At 41.1% G+C, this 24,115-nt stretch overlaps 1 protein-coding gene across 3 annotated transcripts in view; it reads left to right on the top strand.

Annotated features, from left to right (window-relative positions):
* The window catches only part of TTC21A (tetratricopeptide repeat domain 21A), a 111,990-nt gene that overhangs the window by 34,401 nt on the left and 53,474 nt on the right, over positions 1-24,115 (top strand). For all 3 annotated transcript variants that reach the window (XM_073581504.1, XM_073581502.1, XM_073581503.1), the window contains exons 15-17: positions 3,448-3,686; positions 6,087-6,159; positions 19,086-19,196. In XM_073581504.1, coding sequence (XP_073437605.1) covers positions 3,448-3,686; positions 6,087-6,159; positions 19,086-19,196 — 423 coding nt within the window. The remainder of the gene's footprint in view (positions 1-3,447; positions 3,687-6,086; positions 6,160-19,085; positions 19,197-24,115) is intronic.

Raw genomic sequence — 24,115 nt, 5'->3', positions numbered from 1 at the left:
CCACATATGGGGTATCAGCCTACTCAGGACAAATTGCAAAACATCTTTTGGGGTCCAATTTCTCCTGTTACCCTTAGGAAAATAAAAATTGGGGGCAAAAATATTATTTTTGTGGAAAAAAATGATTTTTTTATTTTCACGCCCGGGCGTTATAAACTTCTGTGAAGCACTTGGGGGTTCAAAGTGCTCACCACACATCTAGATAAGTTCGGTGGGGGTTCTAGTTTCCAAAATGGGGTCACTTGTGGGGAGTTTCAACAGTTTAGGCACATCAGAGGCTCTCCAAACGCGACATGACACCCGCAGACTATTCCATCAAAGTCTGCATTCCAAAACGTCACTACTTCCCTTCCGAGTCCCGACATGTGCCCATACAGTAGTTTTCTCCCACATATTGGGTATCAGCATACTCAGGACAAATCGGACAACAATTTTTGAGGTCCAATTTCTCCTGTTACCATTGGGAAAATAAAAAAATTGGGGACTAAAAGATCATGTTTGTGGAAAAAATATGATTTTTTTATTTTCACGCCCGGGCGTTATAAACTTCTGTGAAGCCGTTGGGGGTTCAAAGTGCTCACCACACATCTAGATATGTTACTTGGGGCGTCTAGTTTCCAAAATGGTGTCATTTGTGGGGGGTTTCCACTGTTTTGGCACATCAGGGGCTTTCCAAACGCTGCATGGCGTCCAATCCCAATTCCAGCCAAAAAAGTCATATGGCGCTGCTTCCCTTCTGAGCTCTGCCATGTGCCCAAATAGTGGTTTACCCCCACATATGGGGTATCAGCGTACTCAGGACAAATTGCACAATAACTTTTAGGGTCCTGTTACCCTTGGGAAAACAAAAATTGGGGGTGAAAAGATCGTTTTTGTGGAGAAAATATGATTTCTTAATTGTACGGCTGTACGTTATAAGCTTCTGTGAAGCCCTTGTGGGTTCAAAGTTCTCACCACATACCGTATTTTTCGCTTTATAAGACGCTCCGGATTATAGGATGCACCCCAAATTTTGAGGAGAAAAATAGGAAAAAAACTTTTTTTTTAATAAAATGGTGGTGCATCTTATAATCCAGGCGTCTTATTGCTTGCCAGGGGTGGTGATGGAGGAGGCCGGAGTGGAACATTGCTGCTGGGATGAGGGGGTGTTTTGATGTGCAGCGTGCCGCTGCCGGTGTCTGATACTGCCGCTGCCCTCTGTCCCCTGATGCTTGCCACCACCGCCACGCTCTGTCCCCCGGTGCCTGCTTTCCACCACCTCCGCACTCTGTCCCCCAGTGCTTGCCACCACTGCCGCGCTCTGTCCCCCCGGTTCTTACCGCCACGCTCTCCCCCGGTTCTTACCGCCATCGCCGCATTCTGTCCCCCGGTTCTTACCGCCACCGCCGCGCTCCTGTCCCCCGGTGTTTGCCGCCATCGCCACGCTCTGTCCCGTTCTGAGGGTACTTGCTGCGGCACTCTGTGCCCTGGTGCTGCCGCTGCGCTGTCCGCCGGTTCATACCGCCACCGCCGCGTTCCTGTCCCCCGGTGCTTTCTGCCACCGCCGCCGCGCTCTGTCACGTTCAGCGTGGGGGGTCTCTGCCGCTCCATGCCTGCTTTCCTGTGGCTTTCTTCCTGGAAAATGGTCGCCGCGCATGCGCAGATGGTCATCTCGGCACTGAAATCTCGGGAGATGAGATTTCAGCGCTGAAATCTCATCTCCCGAGATTTCAGTGCCGAGATGTCCATCTGCGCATGCGCGGCGCCCATTTTCCAGGAAGAAAGCCACAGGAAAGCAGGCATGGAGCGGCAGAGACCCCCCACGCTGAACGGGACAGAGCGCGGCGGCAGCAGAAACCACCGGGGGACAGGAGCGCGGCGGTGGTGGTAAGAACCGGCGGACAGCGCAGCGGCAGCATCAGGGCACAGAGTGCAGCGGCAAGTACCCTCAGTGGCAGCACAAAGGTATATCCTCTTTGTAAGACGCACCCCCTTTTTCCCCTCAATTTTGGGGGAAAAAAAGTGCGTCTTACAAAGCGGAAAGTACGGTATATAGATAAGTTCCTTGGGTGGTCTAGTTTCCAAAATGGGGTTACTTGTGGGGGGTTTCCACTGTTTAGGTACGTCAGGGGCTCACCAAACATGACATGGCGTCCTATCTGAATTCCAGCCAATTTTCCAGCTCCTTCCCTTCTGAGCTCAGCCATGCGCCGAAACAGTGGTTCCCCCCCACATATCAGGTATCAGCATACTCAGGTCAAATTGCACAATATCTTTTGCAGTCCAATTTCTCCTGTTACCCTTGGTAAAATATAAAAAATTGGAGCTGAAGTAATTTTTTTGTGAAAAAAGTTAAATGTTCATTTTTTTAAACATTAAAAAATTCCTGTGAAGCACTTGAAGGGTTAATAAACTTCTTGAATATGGTTTTGAGCACCTTGAGGGGTGCAGTTTTAAGAATGGAGTCACTTTTGGGTATTTTCTATCATATAGACCCCTCAAAGTGGCTTCAAATGTGATGTGGTCCGTAAAAATAAAATGGTGTTGCAAAAATGAGAAATCGCTGGTCAACTTTTAACCCTTATAACTTCCTAACAAAAAAAAATTTTGGTTCCAAAATTGTGCTGATGTAAAGTAAACATATGGGAAATGTTACTTATTAAGTTTTTTCTGTGCCATATCTCTGTGATTTAAGGGCATAAAAATTCAAAGTTGGAAAATTGCGAAATTTTCAAAATTTTCGCCAAATTTCAGTTTTTTCGCAAATTATTTGAATGAAATTTTACCACTAACATGAAGTACAATATGTCACAAGAAAACATTGTCAGAATCAGTGAGATCCATGGAAGCGTTTTAGAGTTATTACCTCATAAAGGGACAGTGGTCAGAATTGTAAAAATTGGCCCAGTCATGAACGTGCAAACCACCCTTAGGGGTTAAGGGGTTAATATAGTGTATTAACCAGAAACAACACAAAATTCAGTAAAGCACAACACAAAACTAATGAACAAGTAGAAAACAAGTTAAAGAAAAAAAAGGAATCCTGCACTCCCAAGTGTGCAGACGGAAGATAATGGTTTAGTAGAGAATGAGATGCAATCTAAGAATAACTTTTTTTTAGTCTTAAAAATCAGATCTAGACCTTCATCAGACAGATTGCCATCATAAGAAGAAAGTGGAGTATAGCGCTGGGTCAATAACAGGTCGCATCCCCAAATGATCAGCACCGATATACTCCGTATATAGCACTGTGCCAGTATATCTTTTTCCTTATAGAGAAACAGTTAAGGCTTAGTTGGAAGGCATAGAGCAGAATCTCAGATCCACAGCATCGTGTGAATTTCTGTACCACAGATTTCACCCATTATTTTGTAATAGATAAAATACAGAGCAAAGTTTGGGACAATAACAAAAATTACATTACTCTTCATGAAATATAATGTCTGAAACACAGATTTTCTGTTGCAGCATGAGGCTACGAAGATAATACAAGACGCCATTTATGCATTTCGTGGTACCCCAGAAGAGGTTCGAATCCTTGTGGCCAATGCAGATATGTCTCTCAGTATAGGTGATGCGGAAATGGCTCTTGGCATGCTGCGAGACGTCACACCAAACCAGCCCTATTACATTGAGGTCAAGAAAAAGATGGCCGACATCTATCTCAAAGTTCGAATGGATAAAAAGTTATATGTTGGGTGTTACAGGTAAATATCCAGTAAGACTGTCCGTTATGGCTGCTGATGAGTGCTTATCTATGATTTAAAAGAAACGGTCTGCTTTTCTTTTTCATAGGCTCCATCTGTTCAGTGCATTATCATTCACTTTAAGGGAATCTGTCACCTTTTCGAGCTATTAATATGAGCATACAGGTTGTATACAGCTGAAATTACTCATACCTGTATGCCTCCTGGATGTTGCCTTGTTAAGTTAAAATCATTTTTTATAGCATCGCTCTTCCAAGCTATGAGGCTCACCTTGCCCAGAAGATAAGCTATCTCCTGCCCTTCTCTTCAGTGTCCTTTTGACGTCATGTGCACGGCCGGAAATCCTGTGCCTTCGCATTCTGCCTGCAGTCTCTCCTCTGTTCTGTTCCGCTCTTCTGTGGGCGCTGTCTTCAATTTTGATGTGCGAAGACACCAGAGAGTCCCTGTAACTTCTGCTCCCAGTGATCTCTGGCACAGTAAGGCTATGTGCCCACGTAGCGTTTTAAACCGGACACTCAAAACCGGACTCCTTCCCAGAAAACGCACGTTTTTTCAGCGCGATTTTACCACAATTATGTTCGCGTTTTTGCCGCGATTTTTGCGTGCGGAATTCAAGCACTTTCCAAGCGATTTGAAGCATCGCTTGGAAAGTGATTGACAGGTTGGTCACACTCGTCAAACATAGTGTTTGACAAGTGTGACCCGCTTTTTACTATTGAGGCTGCCTATGCGGCATCAGTAGTAAAAGATAGAATGTTAAAAATTATAAAAAAATAAAAAATCGGGGTATATTTACCTTCCGACGTCCCGCGCAGCCTCAGCGACGCCCCCGTTCCCAGCGATGCCTTGCGAGACCTGTGATGACGTTGGTCTCGCGTTACTATAGCAATCTCATGAGACCGCTAGAGTCACGTGAGACTACGTCATCACAGGTCCTTGCCGCAAGGCATTACTGGGAACGCTGAGGCCCGGGAAGGCTGCGCGTGACGCCGGAAGGTAAATACACCCAGATTTTTTATTTTTTACTCTTTTTTTTTTTTTTTTTTTAACAGGGGTATGGTACCCAGGGCCTGGAGGACAGTCTCCTCTCCTCCACACCGTGGGTACCAACCGCACATGAGACGCTTAACTTCCCGCATGGTGGGCATAGCCACATGCGGGAAGTAAGCGGTTCTCATGCATTCCTATGGGTGCGTAATTGCGGCAATTCTTTGCGATTCTGCAAAAAGAATGAGCATGCTGCGATTTTTTTCTGCGATTCAATTCCGCCGCGGAAAAAAACGCAGCATTAGCACAGCATGTGCGGAATGCCATAGGAATGCATGGGGTGCGTTCTGTATGAGTTTTTAAAATGTTTTTGCGCCGAAAATCGCGGCAAAAACGCTTAAAAATCGCATAGTGGGCACACAGCCTAAAGATGAATTCACCACAGTGCAGAGAAGCGACGGTAGCTAAAAGGCGCAGGATTCCCGGCCGCGCACATGACATCCTAAGGATACTGAAGAGAAGGGGTGGAGAATTCTTTTATAATGATGACTGAATCAGTCTTATCTTACAGGCAGCATGCACCCCATAACCTGCAAGATCAAAGCTATAAAATATGATTTTTACTGAGCAAAGCATCTGATATGAGACTTACAGGTATGGCTACTTTCACCTGTATACAACCTTTATGCCCATATTAATAGCTCAAAAGAGTGACAAATTCCCTTTAAATATGGGGTGGGATGCAGCACTGGACACACCTCATGCAAATGGCTGTTACTGCAACAACAACAAAATACCATCTTTGTTTCAAATTTTGGACTTACCCCTTAAAGGGGTACTCTACCCTGGGCTGTAACCCATTCACTTAAATGGACTGTGAGGGTGCCACAGCGCTGATTTACAGGCTGGACCATCATTGATTATAATGTGTATCCTAGCGTTATACCAACACTATTTGAGATGGGAATACCCTTTTAATGAACCCATGTGGACAAATGATGAGTTCTGAATTAACCAAGAGAGGATTTTAGAAATAAGGGATACTGTGTATACGGTGTGATCAGGATTATATTTCAGCTGCAATAAAGCTTAATCCTAGATTATATATATTTTATTAGAATTGTGGCAATGACTGTCACCTCATGCATCCATGTAGGTAGAATAGACTATTGCCATGCTTTACATGTAATTCAATATGTTCCAGATCCTTCATGTGGCTGGCCTTACATATTATACGTGAATTATTCATTCTCATAATTCGCCTTGTTTCCCATCTTTGATCAAACTAACACGGAGACTCATTAGACATTTTCTGTCTTTATGGAATTCTTCTTCTATAATTTCTGCTGTATTTTTACATACTTTTATAGTAAACCTATGGAAAGCAGTGACATATATCTATTTTCTTGACAGGGACCTAAGTGAGCAGCTTCCAGGCGCACAGACAAGTATTCTCCTGGGAGATGCCTACATGAACATTCAAGAGGTACTTCCTAATCTTGCAGTAATTTTAGCTAAGGGCTCACCCTCCTCGGCATAAATGAAATCACTTCTATTTTTTTCCTGAAAAGTAGGAGTGTCATGCGAGTACCTGGGCTGTGGAGTCGGAGTCGGTGCTCATTTTGATGGAGTCGGAGTTGGAGTCGGTATAAAATGGACCGACTCCTAAAATATATAATAAATTGGGTACAATAGTTCAATGCAGAATGTGCTGAATATTTTTTCATAGGAATTTGGGAAAGTTATGAAATGTCCTATAAATGGCTGTTCTATTCCTGATCTAAGGCTGCATTCACACACAGCGTTTTTCCTGCGTTTTTTGAGGATACGTTTTTCAGCTGCAAAAGCAGATCAGCTTTTTAAAAAAACCGCATCACCTGAAAGGTTTTTGAGCTCATAGATAATGTTTTCAATAGCAAAAGCAGATTTGAAAAATGCCACACAAACTGACATGCTCATTCAGCCCAAAAACGGATCCTCACAAAATGATGTGTCTGAATGTCATATCTTGAAACCCACTGACTTTGCTGGGATGCCCAGAGTCGCTGCATTTTACTACAGAAACACTGTGTGTGAATCATGGCCGTAGCCAGCGAGGAGTGGGGGGCAGCTGCCCCCCCTAGAAGCAGGGACACGCACCTATCAAAACTCACTTGTATGCTGCAGTGCTCCCGTCCTGCACAGGCTCTAGACTGCAGGGGGCAATCTCCCCTCCTCTGTCCTGTCTTCTGCCGTCTTCACCAGAGAGAGGAGGGGGAGAGGTGCCTGCCCTGCACAGGATCCGATTCCTGGGCCCCGAGCTGCAGAAAGTGAAAGTACTATTGCTCATCTCTGTCACAGGAAGGTAACTAATGCTAATATTGTAGGTGATTATTATGTGCTCTCTGTAAAAGGAAGATCTTAAAAAGACTCTCAATAGATGCTTCATGTTTCTTAAAATGGATTCCTGCACACATCACAGAGTGAAGTATTTGCTATCAATGTTCGATATGTTTGTGACAGCAAAGAAATTGTTACCAAGACACTGGCAGTAAAAGATACTAAAGCTCATCACAGCAGCCAGTTTCTCCAGGCCTTAATGGAAAAAGATCTGCAAGATTACAAACTCAAAAAAGAACAGGTTCTTGCTATTGTAATGGACAATGCTTCAAACATAAGTACAATTAAACTGATGAATGAGAATAATGAACAACAGCTAGAAGAACACTTAGGATTCAGTATATTTGAGATGGAAGGCCACAGTGCTGTTCATGTAACTGAGGAACAAACAGATATTACAACAGAAGAACAGCAAAATTATACTGTAGAAATAGATGATCTTGTTGAAGCTGCTTCAAAACACTTTCCTATTCATCACATGCGCTGTGTTGTGCACACGCTGCAGCTGGCAATAAGAGAAAGTCTGCAAGAGGGACATGCTGGAAATCTGATTGGAAAAGTGGGGAAATTGGTTATTGCTGCCAGAAACCCTAAAATTGATTCCATCTTGAAGAGACCTGCTGCGAAAGGGGCAATTGTCGATCAAGCCACTCGGTGGGGCAGCACCTATTTAATGATTGAGCAATTGCTTGAACTAAAACCTTTTCTTATAGATATGGCAAACCCTCAGGTAACCCTAAATGAAGGTCAATGGACACAGGTGGATGAATTGAAGGAATTGCTTAATCACCCATTTATCATGACTAAAAAATTACAAGCTGAGGATTTAACTACTGGCATTTTCATAAGATGGCATTTCTGCTTCAATGAAACGGAGAGAGATACAGCTATTGGACCCGAGTCATTGTATACTGCTTGATGATCAACAGCTTACTAAAGGAAAAGAAGCTCTGACTGAGGTAGCAGTTAGGATGAGTGGCCTACAGGAGGACTGCCAGGCACAAGAGGACTTGGGTCCTGACAGTGCTACTTCTGCCATATCTTCATCCTCATCAGATGAGGAGTTTGACTTTGACAAGTATTTGGATGACATGGAGCAGGCAAAGTGTTGCCGCAAGGAAAAAGATTTCACTCCGTCTCTTATAGCAAGCAGATTGACCATATGTCAGCAAAATGTTTCACTTGCTCTCAAAGAAATAGAAAAATTCAACCGTTCATCAAAACTGACTGTGCATGAGGCAATTCCTTTATACCCGGAAATTGTTAGAGATGTTGCCCATGTGGTTACGGCTTTGCCTCCAACCCAAGTTACTGTAGAGAGGTTGTTCTTTGGCCTTAAAATTATTAGGTCAGATGTGAGGTCATCTATGAAGGAGGATCTGATGGAGGCAATTCTATTTCTTAGAACAAATTCACAGACTGCACAAATGTTACTTAGTATGTTTTTGTTGAAAACTGTTTTTTGCCACATACATAGTTTATTACATAGTGTTATATATATATATATATATATATATATATAACACACACACACACACACACACACAATATATATATAATCAATATTACATAGTGTATTACATATTTACAATTTATTACAGTTTTTTGTGTTCTAAAGTTGTATTCCAATAAATACTGTATATATTATGTTCTAAATATCTTGATTATTGTATCATAAAAATGATTAAATATCTGATGTTCACATTGTACTACAATAAATTTTTCACTTAAATATAAGCAATATATGTGGGAGTCGTGGAGTTGGAGTCGGTGTAAGGAAAATTGAGGAGTCTGAGTCGCAGGTTTGGCTTACCGACTCCACAGCCCTGGCGAGTACAATGCAATTTTTCTCAAATAGTATCCGTATGATATGCCATTAAGATATATAATAACTGCAGTGCATGTATAGTTTAATGTACATGTATTTAGCTTATAAACAAATAAAATGGCATAGCGTCTCCCTCATTTTCTTAACCACCTGAGGGAAACAGACAGCTGAGGGCTTTTGTTATTGCTCTGGGAGAGGGCCACAATCCATAGATCTTCCCAGTTTTTTATTAACAGCTCCCAGCTGTCTACGTAGCCTTTATTGGTTATTAAAAATGGGGTACCTCCCAAAAAAATGATGTGGGGTCCCCCCCTAATTTTAATAACCAGCAAAGGCTAAACAGATAGCTGCATAGCTGCAGGCTGATATTAATAGGCTGGGTAGAGGTCATGGATATTGGCCCCATCCTGCAACTTTAACCTCTTACCGACATCCACCTTACATGTATGGTGCAATTCAATAGCGGGTGTATGGAGCGGGCTTACAGGGAGAGTCCAACCAATACCCTGCAGATCATGGCTGGTCCTAATGGGCATGGGTGGAATGAAGATCTGCCCACAACTGTTCACCTATCAAATGCTGCTGTTAAACTCTGACAGCGGTAGTAACACCTTTACCCTCCCGAAGCCTGTATTTTCATAACATATTGTACTTCATGGTAGTGTTAAAGCTTGTCCGATATAAGACTTGTGTTTATTTGTAAAAAATTGGACATTTGGCGAAAAATGTCAAAATTTTAAACTTTTCATTTTTATGCCCTTAAACAAGAGTTATGTCACACAAAATAGTTAATAAATAACATTTCACACATCAAACAATTATACACACTGGCGCTCGTTCTGCTGATGCACCTAATGAAGAAGCTGCAAGTGAAGACAGGCACTGTGCGAGTCCTGTTATATGAACAGCAATAAAGAATCCAATGTAAATTTCACTGCGCTTGCTCTGCAAAAAGCTGCAATCTGTGTCTTCAGAATTTATGGCTTCCTAACTGACCACCCGGCTATTAGGCCCCGAGACCAAACAAGTAAGTGCCTCACTTTACTACTGTCTATTAATAATAGCAGTTTGCATATTTAAACAACTTTTTGTGGCGCCTAATCCAATTAGCAGAACTTAACTACCACACCTTTCATCCTTATCAGCGGAGATTATATCTTACCATTTTCTGCTGCTAGCAGTGAGGGGCCAGTCTGCATAGTGTTCCCGGGGCACAGCCACTGCATGTTATTTAACTATTTGCCACCTGGCAGGGACTGGGTCTGGTATATTTTTGGTACCCTTTTGGTGCAACATTTTTCTAGTTACACATTTATTGCAGCTTTTTGCAGAGCAAGCGCAGTGAAATTTACATTGGATCCAACATTTCACACATGTCTGCTTTACATCTGCACAATTTTTTAAACCTTTTTTTTTTTTTTGTTAGGAAGTTGTAAGGGTTAAAATTGATCAGCGATTTCTCATTTTTCCAACAAAATTTCCAAAACCATTTTTTTTTAGGGACCACCTCACATTTGAAGTGACTTTGAGGGGCCTATATGACAGGAAAGCTATCCGATACAGTTCAACAGGAATCAGTGTAGGGTTTAATACAGGAAAGATGTATATCTTTGTACCGTGTTAGCCAGTAGATAGAAGAATATTCAGAATTGAGAGTCCTCAGTGGTTGATACCTTTTTATGGCTAAGGCCGGGGTCACACTGGCGATTAAATTGGACGAATGCAATGCGATAAAAAATCGCATTGCATTTGTCCCAATGTTATTCTATGGGGCAGCTCCCATCATGCAATTTTTGATCGGATCCGATCCTCGGACTGAGACAATCGCAGCAGGCTGCGATTGTCATCGATTTTCGGATCGGATTCGACAATACAAGTCTATGGGGGCGAGAAAAAATGGGACTAAAAACGGACTAGATGTGTGAGTTGCGATAAAATCCCACCCGGTGTCCTTTAGCAAAAGCCGGCAATTCTTCCAATACAGTAAAATCACAGAGACCGGTTAAATAAAGAAAGAATAGATCTAGACACATATATATATATATTTAATACATGTCATAGAGACACATTAATATATATAACAAATTCATACAGTTCATCATAGCAGAATAGCCGCAGAAACATTTGCCGGCTTTTGGATATTTATTCTCCTGCCCGACATGAAGTGACACATGGTTTACATATAGTTAACCATTTCATTTCATGTTTTTTTTGTTATTTCTATCACAATTAATTAGATGAGGGTTTGTGGGTAAAATTTTGGACTTGTAGGGGTTAATTTAAGGGGTTAATTCGTTGTATGAAATTACGGGGACTCCCTGCAGCCTCAGTGGCGTCAGCACGAGTCCCTGCAATTTAATACAACGAATTAACCCCTTAAATTAACCCCTACAAGTCCAAAATTTTAACCACAAACCTTCATCTAATTAATAGTGATAGACATAACAAAAAAAACATGAAATGAAATGGTTAACTATATGTTTCAAACATTTTTATTGGATTTTTAGTAAATAATAAGGGTTGGGAAAAGGGGAGGGAAAGAAGGGAAAGAAAGGGAATTAACAAAGGGAAAAGGGTGGGAAAGAGGATTAAGGGAATAAAAAGTAGAGAACTCAAGTCTTTTTAACAATGCCATACAAGTACATGAATATACATAAGTAATGTATCAAAACCCATACAATGCACATATATATGAAGCCAAGTTAGCGAATTCAAACCGCACCAAGTATAATTAAGTGTTACAGAATTTAGTGTTCCAAACCTTCCATTTGTTGGAATATCTGATTAATCCATCATTAACGGTTGCAAATCTCTTTTCTATGGAACTATGCTGATGAAGTCTGTCCAAAATTTCACAAAATAATGGTGGGTCAGGTTTTTTTCCACCAGTAAGCAATTGTATTCTTTACTACTAGAAAGATATGTATGATAACAAATTTAACTGACGGGTCAACAAGTTCCAAGTCTAGAGACAGCAAAGCTCTTTGGGGAGTGATTTTGAAATTTTGGAAAAAGGAATTGATATGCAGTGACACTCTGTTCCAAAGATCTTTAATCTTCGGGCAGCCCCAGAACAGGTGAAAAAGATTTCCTTGTTGACCACAGTTCCTCCAACAAAGGGGAGAATGCTCCTGGTTTATACGCGATAATCTAATAGGGGTGAAATACCACCTGGTTAGAATCTTGAAATATGATTCGTGAAGAGTCATTGAAATATTAGACTGGTAGGTGTATTTGATGGCGCTATCCCATTGCCCGTCTTCTATGGCCACATTCAATTCAGACTCCCACCTCCTCATGTATGCATTTTTGGAGCTAACCACATCACCATTGAAGAAGTTATATAAATTTTTTAAACTCCAAATATTTTTGTTATTAGCGTTGCACAGCAATGATACCAATATCTCCAGGTTAATGTTTTTGATTTTTTTAAGTTTCTGAATGTACTCCTTTAGGATTAAAAAGGGCACTAATTCGGAAGATGGCAAGTTATATTTAGATTTAACATTACTAAAGGTGAGAAATTTGTCTCCCTCGTAGAGGCTTCCAACTCTTTTAATATCTGAACAAAGCCAAGACTCCGACAGAGGAATGTTGTATACAGAGACAAGTAGGTGTAAAGGGAATTTCCCGAATTGGACTCGATTGTTGTACATTTTTGAAGGCTTTAAGAATATTCTCCATGCAAGTAGGATTGGCTTAAAAATTGGGTGGGATGAGATCAGCCTCGGGTAATGGAATATAAAATTAAAGAAATGCTCTTTTGCTGATACATGTCTACCCACATCATCTTCCAAGTCAGTCCAGGCAGGTCGAATCTTGTCACAAAACCAGAACCAGCTTTGTTTGATTAAGAGCGCCTGATAGTACGCATGTATATTTGGCAAACCTGAGCCTCCGTTACGTTTGTTTTTATACAGTAAGTCTCTCGAGATTCTAGCCTTTTTCCCTCCCCAAATAAAAGAATTAATCAAATTTTGAATCTTATTGATGAATTTATGAGGGATAGTCAAAGGCAAAGCCCTAAAGAAGTAGAGAATCTTCGGCAAAGTAATAGTTTTAATAGTCAATATTCTTCCAAATAAAGAAAGAGCTAGTCGAGCATGGAAAGAAGTGTCGAGAGAGACAATCCTGAGGATCTCATTCAAGTTTGTTTTAATAATATTCGGTAGATTACTAGTTATAGTTATCCCCAGGTATTTTACCCCTTTTTCCTCCCAGGTGAACTCATTCTCCTTCCTAAGCTCTTCAATCTCCAGGTTGTCCAAATTAAAAGTCAGATAATTAGATTTATTTTTGTTGACCTTAAAATAGGAGGCCCTAGTAAAGAGCTCCAATTCCAAAGTCAATGCAGCGATGGATTCTCTAGGATCGAGTAGTGTCAAAAACAGGTCATCCGCAAATAAACAAATTTTATACTCACGATGTTGGGTTCTAAAACCCTGAATATCAGTATTAGATCTGATTCTCTCAGCAAGGGGTTCAATGGCCAGGACGAACAGAAGAGGTGACAGAGGGCAGCCCTGCCTTGTGCCGTTAGAAATGGCAAATTTTACAGACAGGAAATTATTGGCGTATATTCTTGCACTGGGCGCCGAATAAAGTGCAAAAATTGAAGACAGAAACCTATGGTCGAAACCGAATTTTTCAAGGGTGGCTTTGAGATATGACCAATTCAGCCTGTCAAATGCTTTTTCGGCGTCCAGTGTCAAAAAAACCGCTTGAGAGCCAGATAACTCAATTTTATTTATCAGATTTATCACTCTCCTTGTCCGATCCTAAGCCTGACGCCCCTTTATGAAGCCGATCTGATCATCTGAAAGTAGAGATGGTAAGATATTCTTTAAACGGTCTGCTAAAATTTTAGAGTAAATTTTGACATCGCTATTGATCAATGATATTGGCCTATAACTCCGAATCCTCTCAGGATCTCCCCCCCCCCTTGGGAATCATGATAATTGTCGCTTTCAACATTTCTTTTGGGAACGAACCCCGAGAGGATGCAGCTTCAAAGACCGACACCAAATGGGGAGCGAGAAGACCTGAAAATGACCTAAAATATTCATTAGAAAAGCCATCTGGTCCTGGAGCTTTCTGGATCTTGAGTCTATTAATGGTGTCAATCACTTCTTTTTCATTAAAAGAGCCATTAACAAAGTCAAGATCTGCCGAAGATATCTTGGGCAAATTAATGCTAGAAAGAAAAGCATTAATAGATCCTGTGTCCACACTGGGAGTACTAGGGTCTTCCTTTAAGTACAAATTATGAAAGAACTCTGCAAAGGAGTTGACTATATCCTTAGGGTGTATTAGGGTTTTACCTGCATGTGTAATAATTTTGTTAATTCTCCTATTGATTCTCTCCTTCTTTAATCTAGCCATCATGAATTTAGTAGGTCTATTAAGTGATGTGTAAAACTTGAATTTAGAGGCCCTAATCATAGTTTCGTATTCCAGTGTAATTTCAGACCTCAGTTTTTGCCTAAGTCCCAAAATCTCCGCATGGATAGTGGAGGAAGGAGTTTGTAAACTGATCTGTTGTTGTTCTTTCTTACTGATTTGGGCCTGAAGATTAATGATATTTTCTCTACTTTTCTTCTTATATCTGGACGCAATCTGAATAAGGCCACCTCTGATAACTGTCTTATGCGCGTTCCATAAAGTGAAAGCGTCTATTTCGGGGGAAGCATTCTCTCTAAAATAATTAGTAATTAGGTCCTCAATTTCCTGCCTGTATTCTGGAGTCTTAAGTAAATTTGGATTATATTTCCAAAGGTATGTATTTTCGGAAATCGGGCCTAAAGAGAAATCTGCCAAAACAGGGCAATGATCTGATAATGTTTTTTTGAGGAACTTAAAGCTCTTAAATTTGCTCAACGTAAAGACATTCGTAAGGATTAAGTCAATGCGTGAGGCTGTGCCATGGACATCCGAGTGATGTGAGTATTCTCGAGAGGAAGTATTCAGACACCTAAAAATGTCAAAAAGCTCATTTTGTTTTAGCCATTTATTCAGCACCGGAGCTTTGTAACGGACTGTAGAGGATGAGTCAATTGTACTGTCAGGAATGATGTTAAAATCACCCAACAAAATGACGTCTCCTGATTTAACCTCATTAACTTTTTTAGTAACTTATTCAGAAAGGAGATGTGGTTTTTGTTTGGAGCATAAATGTTCACTACTGTGCAAGGCGAATTATTTAATACACAGATTAGAATATGAAATCTGCCCAATGGGTCTGCTACCTCATTGACAAATTGAAATGGGACAGCGCCACCGATCATTGTAATCACTCCTGCCTTCTTTGATGGAGAAAGTGCTTTAAACAAGTGTGGAAAAGATTTATGTTTAAAAGTCGGTTGGTTATCCTTCGCCAGCTTGACTTCTTGCAGACATATCGATTCAGCATGTGTACCGGAAATTTCTTTCAGTAAAGCATATCTTTTATTGGGATTGTTAAGACCCCTAACATTGTATGATAGAATTTTCATTAAGTACAATGAAAGGGAAAGAAAACAAGTAAAAAAGTAATCAAGTAGTCAAGCAACAATTGGCCTAACAAGGCCTATTAAACAAAAGTGAAGACTGTAAGAGTCCTCCTGGCGGACTTCCAAAATTGGAGTCTCACCTATTTGCGGGGTAAAAAATTAAAAATTGTGGCAAAGTTTCCCCATGGTTAACTATATGTAAACCATGTGTCATTTCATGTCGGGCAGGAGAATAATTATACAAAAGCCGGCAAATGTTTCTGCGGCTATTCTTCTATGATGAACTGTATGAATTTGTAATATATATATATTAATGTGTCTCTATGACATGTATTAAATATATATATATATACACTCACTGGCCACTTTATTAGGTACACCATGCTAGTAAGGGGTTGGACCCCCTTTTGCCTTCAGAACTGCCTCAATTCTTCGTGGCAGAGATTCAACAAGGTGCTGGAAGCATTCCTCAGAGATTTTGGACCATATTGACATGATGGCATCACACAGTTGGCGCAGATTTGTCGGCTGCACATCCCTGATGCGAATCTCCCGTTCCACCACATCCCAAAGATGCTCTATTGGATTGAGATCTGGTGACTGAGGAGGCCATTTGAGTACAGTGAACTCATTGTCATGTTCAAGAAACCAATCTGAGATGATTCGAGCTTTATGACATGGCGCATTATCCTGCTGAAAGTAGCCATCAAATGTTGGGTACATTGTGGTCATAAAGGGATGGACATGGTCAGCAACAATACTCAGGTAGGCTGTGGCGTTGCAACGATGCTCAATTGGTACCAAGGGGCCCAAAGAGTGCCCAGAAAAAATTCCCCACACCATGACACCACCACCACCAGCCTGAACCGTTGATACAAGGCAGGATGGATCCATGCTTTCATGTTGTTTACGCCAAATTCTGACCCTACCATCCGAATGTCGCAGCAGAAATCGAGACTCATCAGACCAGGCAACGTTTTTCCAATCTTCTACTGTCCAATTTCGATGAGCTTGTGCAAATTGTAGCCTCAGTTTCCTGTTCTTAGCTGAGAGGAGTGGTACCCAGTGTGGTCTTCTGCTGCTGTAGCCCATCTGCCTCAAAGTTCGACGCACTGTGCGTTCAGAGATGCTCTTCTGCCTACCTTGGTTGTAACGGGTGGCAATTTGAGTCACTGTTGCCTTTCTATCAGCTCGAACCAGTTTGCCCATTCTCCTCTGACCTCTGGCATCAACATGGCATTTCCGGCCACAGAACTGCCGCTCACTGGATTTTTTTTCTTTTTCGGACCATTCTCTGTAAACCCTAGAGATGGTTGTGCGTGAAAATCCCAGTAGATCAGCAGTTTCTGAAATTCTCAGACCAGCCCTTCTGGCACCAACAATCATGCCACGTTCAAAGGCACTCAAATCACCTTTCTTCCCCATACTGATGCTCGGTTTGAACTGCAGGAGATTGTCTTGACCATGTCTACATGCCTAAATGCACTGAGTTGCCGCCATGTGATTGGCTGATTAGAAATTAAGTCTTAACACACAGTTGGACAGGTGTACCTAATAAAGTGGCCAGTGAGTGTATATATATATATATATATATATATATATATGTGTGTCTAGATCTATTCATTCTTTGTGTGGGGAAACCTGTCATTGGGCTCCATTATATGTCCATTTAGCTACCCTGCGAGAAAATCTCGCCAGACGGATGTCAAACGGATCCTTACATGCGATTAAAATTGCATCAATTAAGAAAAATCGCATAAAAAACGGATCAATGGTTAAGATACCTTTGTGTGATTTCGGACTGTTAAAATGGGACCGTTTTTTTAATGGTTGTGTGTGACTCCAGCCTAACGGAAAAGATGGTAAAAAATTGAAAGCTTTCGAGACTACTCAGGTCTCTTCATCAGGCATTGACTAATACAACATCTGAATCCGGGTTTAATACAATAATTTATAAATTGCTGAATGGCAAATAGACCCTAACTAAAGATTCTGAGATTAATAAAATATAACTTTTAATAATTATAAGAGTAATAATAAGGATGTGCTCTTTAAAAATACAGAGTTCACATTAGTTATTATGCTATCTTGATGTATTGGTATAATGTTAGCTGCTGAGGGCTGTTACTTCAAGGATAAGTATTAACCAATTCCTCCCTGTTATCATATAAATCTAATATTGATAGGCGATCTCACAATGGGAGTAGATATTATTCAATTCCTCCCTTTTATGCTAGTTAAAGTAAGTAGTTTCACTGGCTAAGTAGCCTTTAGGCTATGTGCCCACGTTGCAGAAATGCTGCAGAATTTTCCGCAGCATTTCCGCAACCCCCTGCCTCGGGTAAAACGCATGCGGAATTCGCATGCATTTTCCCGCAAAAAACAAGCATTTTGCAAGCGTTTTTAGCTTGCGGAATGCTTGCGCTTTCAAAGCTATTTGAAGCATCGCTTGGAAAAGTGATTGACAGGTTGGTCACACTTGTCAAGCATAGTGCTTGACAAGTGTGACCAACTTCTTACTATTGATGCTGCCTATGCAGCATCAGTAGTAAAAGATAGGATGTTAAAAATAATAATAAAAAAATCTGGTTATTCTCACCTTCTGACGGCCCCCCGATCTCCTCAGCGGCGCTCCCAGTCCGTTCCGTTCCCAGGGATGCTTTGCGCGAAGAACCTTTGTGACGTCATGCTCGGGAGACTGCGACGTCATCTCAGGTGATTCGCGCAACGCATCCCTGGGAACGGAAGTTGCTGGCAGCGTGGCTGAGAGGCGGGAAAGAATCCGGGGGCCATCAGAGGGTGAGTATATCCCAATTTTTTATTTTAATTCTATTTTTAACAGGATTATGGTACCCAGGGCATGGAGGAGAGTGGGCGTAGCCACATGCGTAAAGTGAGTGTTTCAAAGCAATCCTATGGCGGCGGAATCGCCGCAATTCTGCATAATTAATGGACTTGCTGCAGATTTTTCCGCTGTGTGATTCCGCAGCGGAAAAATCCGCAGCATTGGCACAGCTAGTGCGGAATCCCATAGGATAGCATGGGGATGCGTTTTGTTAGCATTTTTTAAGCATTTCAGCTTGCGAGAAAAAAAGCTTTGGAAACGCTTAAAAAATGCAACGTGGGCACATAGCCTTATGGGTATTTATTGTTCAACACTTCCCCTTGTGAAGCCTATCTACAGCTTTTAGGGCATTAATTGTAAATAGGATTATTGCCTTGGTGGCCGCGAACCACTCTTATGGCGTTTTACAATAATGTGGACTAAGTGGTCTAAAAACAAAAGAAAACAAACAAACAGGGGGGGCAGCTGTTGGCATGGTCATGAAGGTGAAAACAGGCTTGGGGATGGGTAAAGAGGTTAAGGTTATGATCACATGAGTTTAATACTCAGCAGATTTTCTGCCACAAATTTGCATGCAAATAAATCACTGTGTACAGTACCAGAATTTCATTGTAAAAATCTGCAGCAGAAATGAACTGGCTTTGCAAAACTGATGTCAATTTTGCTGTGAATTGTCATTGTGGATTTCACCTTCTGCAACGCAGCAAATCATTTCACAGTTTGGTGCATTTCTTGCCTTTGAGGATTTAACTGCAGTCATGTCCTGTGTGGATGTGCCCTTACAGAGCATTTATCTATGGACTTCGAATTATCTTGTCATATCAGTAATAATTATTTATGTCCTGGATAAAAATAATTTTATGTTTTGTTAGCCAGAGAAGGCTTTGGAGGTGTATGATCAAGCTCAACGGAAGAAACCCAATGACGCAACGCTGGTGAAAAGAGTTGGCCTGTCCCTTGTCAAAACTCATCAGTACAAAAAGGTTTTTGCAAATTTCATTATTTTTATGTTGTCTACTCATTTATATAACTTTCAGGACATCTTGATTCATCATTGATTCTAGTGATGTGCTGTGCTTCTTCTTTTCCTGTGACCTCTGGGTCTACCTGTCTCCAGGGTGGTAAAACGAACAGCCACTGAGAAGAGCCATCAGGCGATAACCTTTAAAGCACCACTCCAGTGTTTAAAATATATTTATTTCAGCACCGGAGTGGTGCAATTAATCTAAGTTCCTTGATCCTAATAATACACTTACCCGACCCCATCTTCAGCCAATCCAGACGCCGCCGCTCTGGTCCCATGTCTCCAACGTGCGACCGCAACTTCTGATTGACCAGAGGTCACACGTAATGGTCACAAGATCTCAGTGTAAGTCTATGAAACCCTCGGTCTAGCCGCGTTCTGGCTCTAATAGATTTACATTGAGTAGTGACTTCTGCTCCCCCAGAAAACAATTGAGCGATCCGGCAGGTCACGTCCTGCAGAAGACCAACCAGAGCGTCACCGATAGCAGAAGAAGGTGGCGGCTGGACAGTATAATACTAGAGCAGGGAACTTATATTAGTATCATCATTCCAGCACTGCAATAAAAAAAACACTGGAGTGCTGCTTTAATGTAGCATTATACCTGGTTAATCAATGGAATAATATCCAGCTCAGGGTTATGTAATGGTATCCAGCAGCTTCTGACCCAGGGGAACAGCATAATTTCATGTTGACTCAGTTTGACTAGTTCCTAATGACCCAGGGGTAAAGCTTCCAATATTTTGTAATCTAGGTTTACAGTGGCATAAAGACAGAGTTTTGTATTTTAATGGCATAGATCCAGTATCAGATAGTTCAATCCATACTGAAACCATGGCAGGGTTTATAGTCCATTTATATTCAAATAATAATAATTAGATTTATTTAGCTCTAGCATATTCTGCAGCACTAATGTGCAAACCATATCCAACGTTATTACATAATTCAACAATTCTAACAAAAGGACTGAAGAATCTGCTTACAAGTTTACAATCTACGATAATTAGGGTTTGCACAAAAGGTAAGAAGTGCTTGTGTATGGTCCAGTCATTTTTATAATGGGTGTTAATGAAAAGCTGCATGAGGCTTGCACCAACCAGTATCTGTATATGTCCAGATACAAAGTGCTACTTAAGGAGAACTAGAAACAGATTTAGATTTGTAATGTAATGTGATAGACCTAATTACAGAGATGTGTTTTTAGGGCACGTTTAAAACTGTGGACATTGGGAATTAATTGGATTGTATTTGATAATTCATTCCAGAGAACTGGTATAGCATGAGATATGTCATAGAATCATAGAATCGTAGAGTTGGAAGGGACCTCCTGGGCCATCTGGTCCAACCCCCTGCTCAAAGCAGGATTCGCTAAATCATCCCAGTCAGATGTCTGTCCAGCCTCTGTTTGAAGACTTCCATTGAAGGAGAACTCACAACTTCTCGTGGCAGCCTGTTCCACTCATTGATCACTCTAACTGTCAAAAAGTTTTTTCTAATATCTAATCTGTGTCTCCTCCCATTCAGTTTCATCCCATTGCTTCTAGTCTTTCCTTGTGCAAATGAGAATAAAGTTGATCCTTCTACAATGTGACAGCCCTTTAGATATTTGTAGACAGCTATTAAGTCTCCTCTCAGTCTTCTCTTTTGCAAACTAAACATTCCCAAATCCTGCAACCTTTCCTCATAAGACAGGGTTTGCAGACCGGTCACCATTCTGGTCGCTCTTTTCTGAACTTGCTCCAGTTTGTTGATGTCTTTTTTAAAATGTGGTGCCCAAAACTGGACACAATATTCCAGATGAGGTCTGACCAAAGAGGAGTAGAGGGAAATAATGACTTCACGTGATCTAGACTGTATGCTTCTGTTAATACATCCTAGAATTGCATTTGCCTTTTTTGCTGCTGCATCACACTGTTGACTCATATTCAGTCTGTGATCTATTAGTATACCCAAGTCTTTTTCACATGTGCTGTCACTTAGCCCTATTCCTCCCATTCTATATATGCTTTTTTCATTTTTATTGCCCAGATGTAGTACTTTGCATTTCTCCCTGTTAAAAACCATTCTGTTAGTTGCTGCCCACTTCTCCAGTTTATTTAAATCTTTTTGAATCCTCTCTCTCTCTTCTCTAGTATTAGCTATCCCTCCTAGCTTTGTGTCATCAGCAAATTTAATCAGTTTACCCTCAATTCCTTCATCTAAATCGTTGATAAAGATGTTGAACAATACAGGGCCCAGGACAGAGCCCTGTGGTACCCCACTTGAGACATTCTTCCAACTGGATGTGCAGCCATTTACGACCACTCTTTGGGTCCGATCACTAAGCCAGTTATGAATCCACCTAACAGTTGCCTTGTCCATTCCATACTTAGTCATTTTTTCAATAAGGATTGTATGAGAGACTTTGTCAAATGCTTTGCTGAAGTCAAGATATACTATATCTACAGCATTTCCTTGATCCACCCAATCAGTGATACCGTCATAGAAGGAAATTAAGTTAGTCTGACATGACTTATTAGTTACAAACCCATGCTGACTCTGTTTAATCACTTCATTCTTATCCAGGTATTGACATACATGTTGTTTAATAATTTGTTCAAAGATCTTTCCTGGTATAGAAGTCAGACTCACCGGCCTATAGTTACCTGGGTCCACCTTCTTCCCCTTTTTGAAGATAGGAACAACATTTGCTCTTCTCCAGTCTTCTGGCACTTCTCCTGTTCTCCAAGAATTTTCAAAGATTATGGAGAGGGGTTCAAAAATTTCTTCTGCTATCTCCTTCAGTACTCTGGGGTGTAATTCATCTAGACCTGGAGACTTGAATTCATTTAGGTTAGCTAAGTGTTTCCTCACTATCTTTCTGTTTATAGATATCCTGGATTCTTCTATTCCGTTAATAGGACAGTGAATAACAGTTGGTGTTACATTTCCTTTCTGAGAGAAAACAGATGCAAAATAGGAATTTAAAAGTTCAGCCTTCTCAACATCCTGTCTTACCATTTCATCATTTTCATCCTGTAAAAATCCTATAGCATCTTTGACTTTTCTTTTACTTTTGACATATCCCCAAAATCCTTTATTATTGCTTTTGACATCTCTTGCAAGCCTCAATTCATTGTCAGCTTTAGATAATCTGATTTGTGCCCTGCAGGTTCTGCAGACAGCATTATATTCTTTAGATATGCCTCCCTCTTTCCATTTTATAAACATTTTTTTCTTCCTTTTTAGCATGTGCTTAAGTTCTGTGTTCACCCATCCTGGTTTCCTTAAATGCTTCCTATTTTTCCCTCTTTTCGGAATTGTTAACAACTGTGCTTTGAGAATTTCATTTTTCAAGATTTCCCATCCTTCCTGGACATTTTTGTCTTTAAGGATATCCAGCCATTGGATCCCTCCAATTATCTTTCTGAATCCCTTAAAATCTGCCTTTCTGAAATCTAACCTTGACGTCTGAGTCTTCACAGGTCTTCCTCCTCTAGTTATCCAAAATTCTAAAATAGCATGGTCGCTCCTTCCTAGGGTTCCAGCCACTTTTACCTCCTCAACCATTTCCTCCCTGTTTATAAGGGTTAGATCCAAGGTAGCAGTTCCCCTTGTTTTCTCCCCTACCTTTTGGAAGATAAAGTTGTCAGCAAGAGAGGATAAGAATTTCCTTGACCTGTTAGTTTTGCCTGAGAGAGATTCCCAACAAATGTCTGGATAGTTGAAATCTCCCATGACAACTATGTCATATTTTTTGGAGAACTTGGCCATTTGATGCATAAAGAGTTCATCCATATCTTCAGCTTGCACAGGCGGCCTGTAGTAAATGCCTACAATGGTGTCCTTTCCATTGTTCTGTCCTTGTATTCTTACCTAAACAGTTTCCACAGAACTCCCAGTCTCTGAAGCTTCAATCTCTGTGCAGATATACGCGTTTCTAACATACAATGCAACACCCCCTCCTCGTTTATCAAGTCTGTTTCTTGCAAATAAGTTGTATCCTTCTAGTCTTGTATTCCAATCATGTGTATTGTCCCACCAAGTTTCAGTGATTCCAATGACATCATATTTCTTTTCCTGTGTTAGTAGTTCCAATTCTCCTTGTTTGTTGCCCATGCTTTGTGCATTAGTATAGAAACATTTTAGTTTGTGATTGGTTTCTCTTTCTCCAATATTTTTATTAATTAGATTCTTTCGTCTTTGTTCTTCCTTTCCACTTCTAATAGCAGAGTTCTCAATAGCATTTGTCAGGTGTATGGCTTTTTCTGGTCTTTTGCTTCCCTTCCCATGTTGTTCTAGTTTAAAGCTCTCCTTACAAGTGTAGCAAGGCGACTTCCAAATACCGTACATGCTTTCCAGTCTTCGTAAGGTGCACCCCATCTCTAGCAAGTAGTCCATCGTATAAGTAGTTCACTCCGTGATCCAGAAATCCAAATCGTTGCTGACGGCACCATCGACGTAGCCAGTTGTTCACTTGCAGAATCTTATTCCACCTCCTTGTTCCATGGCCATCCACTGGGAGGATGGAAGAGAAGACCACCTGCGCTCCCAGTTCTTTCACTTTCTTGCCTTGATGTAACAGGAGAAAACTCAATGGGTGTTAATCTAATTTGGTGCATAACTATAATGGGTGCAATAGGTGCAGTCTTCTCTGGGACCTGGAGGCTAAGGTTCCCCAAAAGCTACACGGGTGCGCGTGTTGGAGATTTTTCATTGGGGCCCATGAGCTTCAAGTTACATCACTTGTCTCAGTGCAGAAATGATTATTGCTCGAACATCCATTGTTTGCCACGCTGTCATCTGCATGACAGTGTGGCAAACACAGCCTCTGATCAACGTTAAGATTATTACCAGCAGTCAGAGAGCTGTGGTTCCCACGCTGTCAGATGACAGCGT

This window comes from Dendrobates tinctorius, unplaced genomic scaffold, assembly GCF_039654945.1.
Source record: "Dendrobates tinctorius isolate UK_male_01 unplaced genomic scaffold, ASM3965494v1 ptg000070l, whole genome shotgun sequence".
In the NCBI taxonomy this organism is placed as follows: domain Eukaryota; kingdom Metazoa; phylum Chordata; class Amphibia; order Anura; family Dendrobatidae; genus Dendrobates; species Dendrobates tinctorius.
This window is presented reverse-complemented; position numbering and strand designations above follow the sequence as displayed.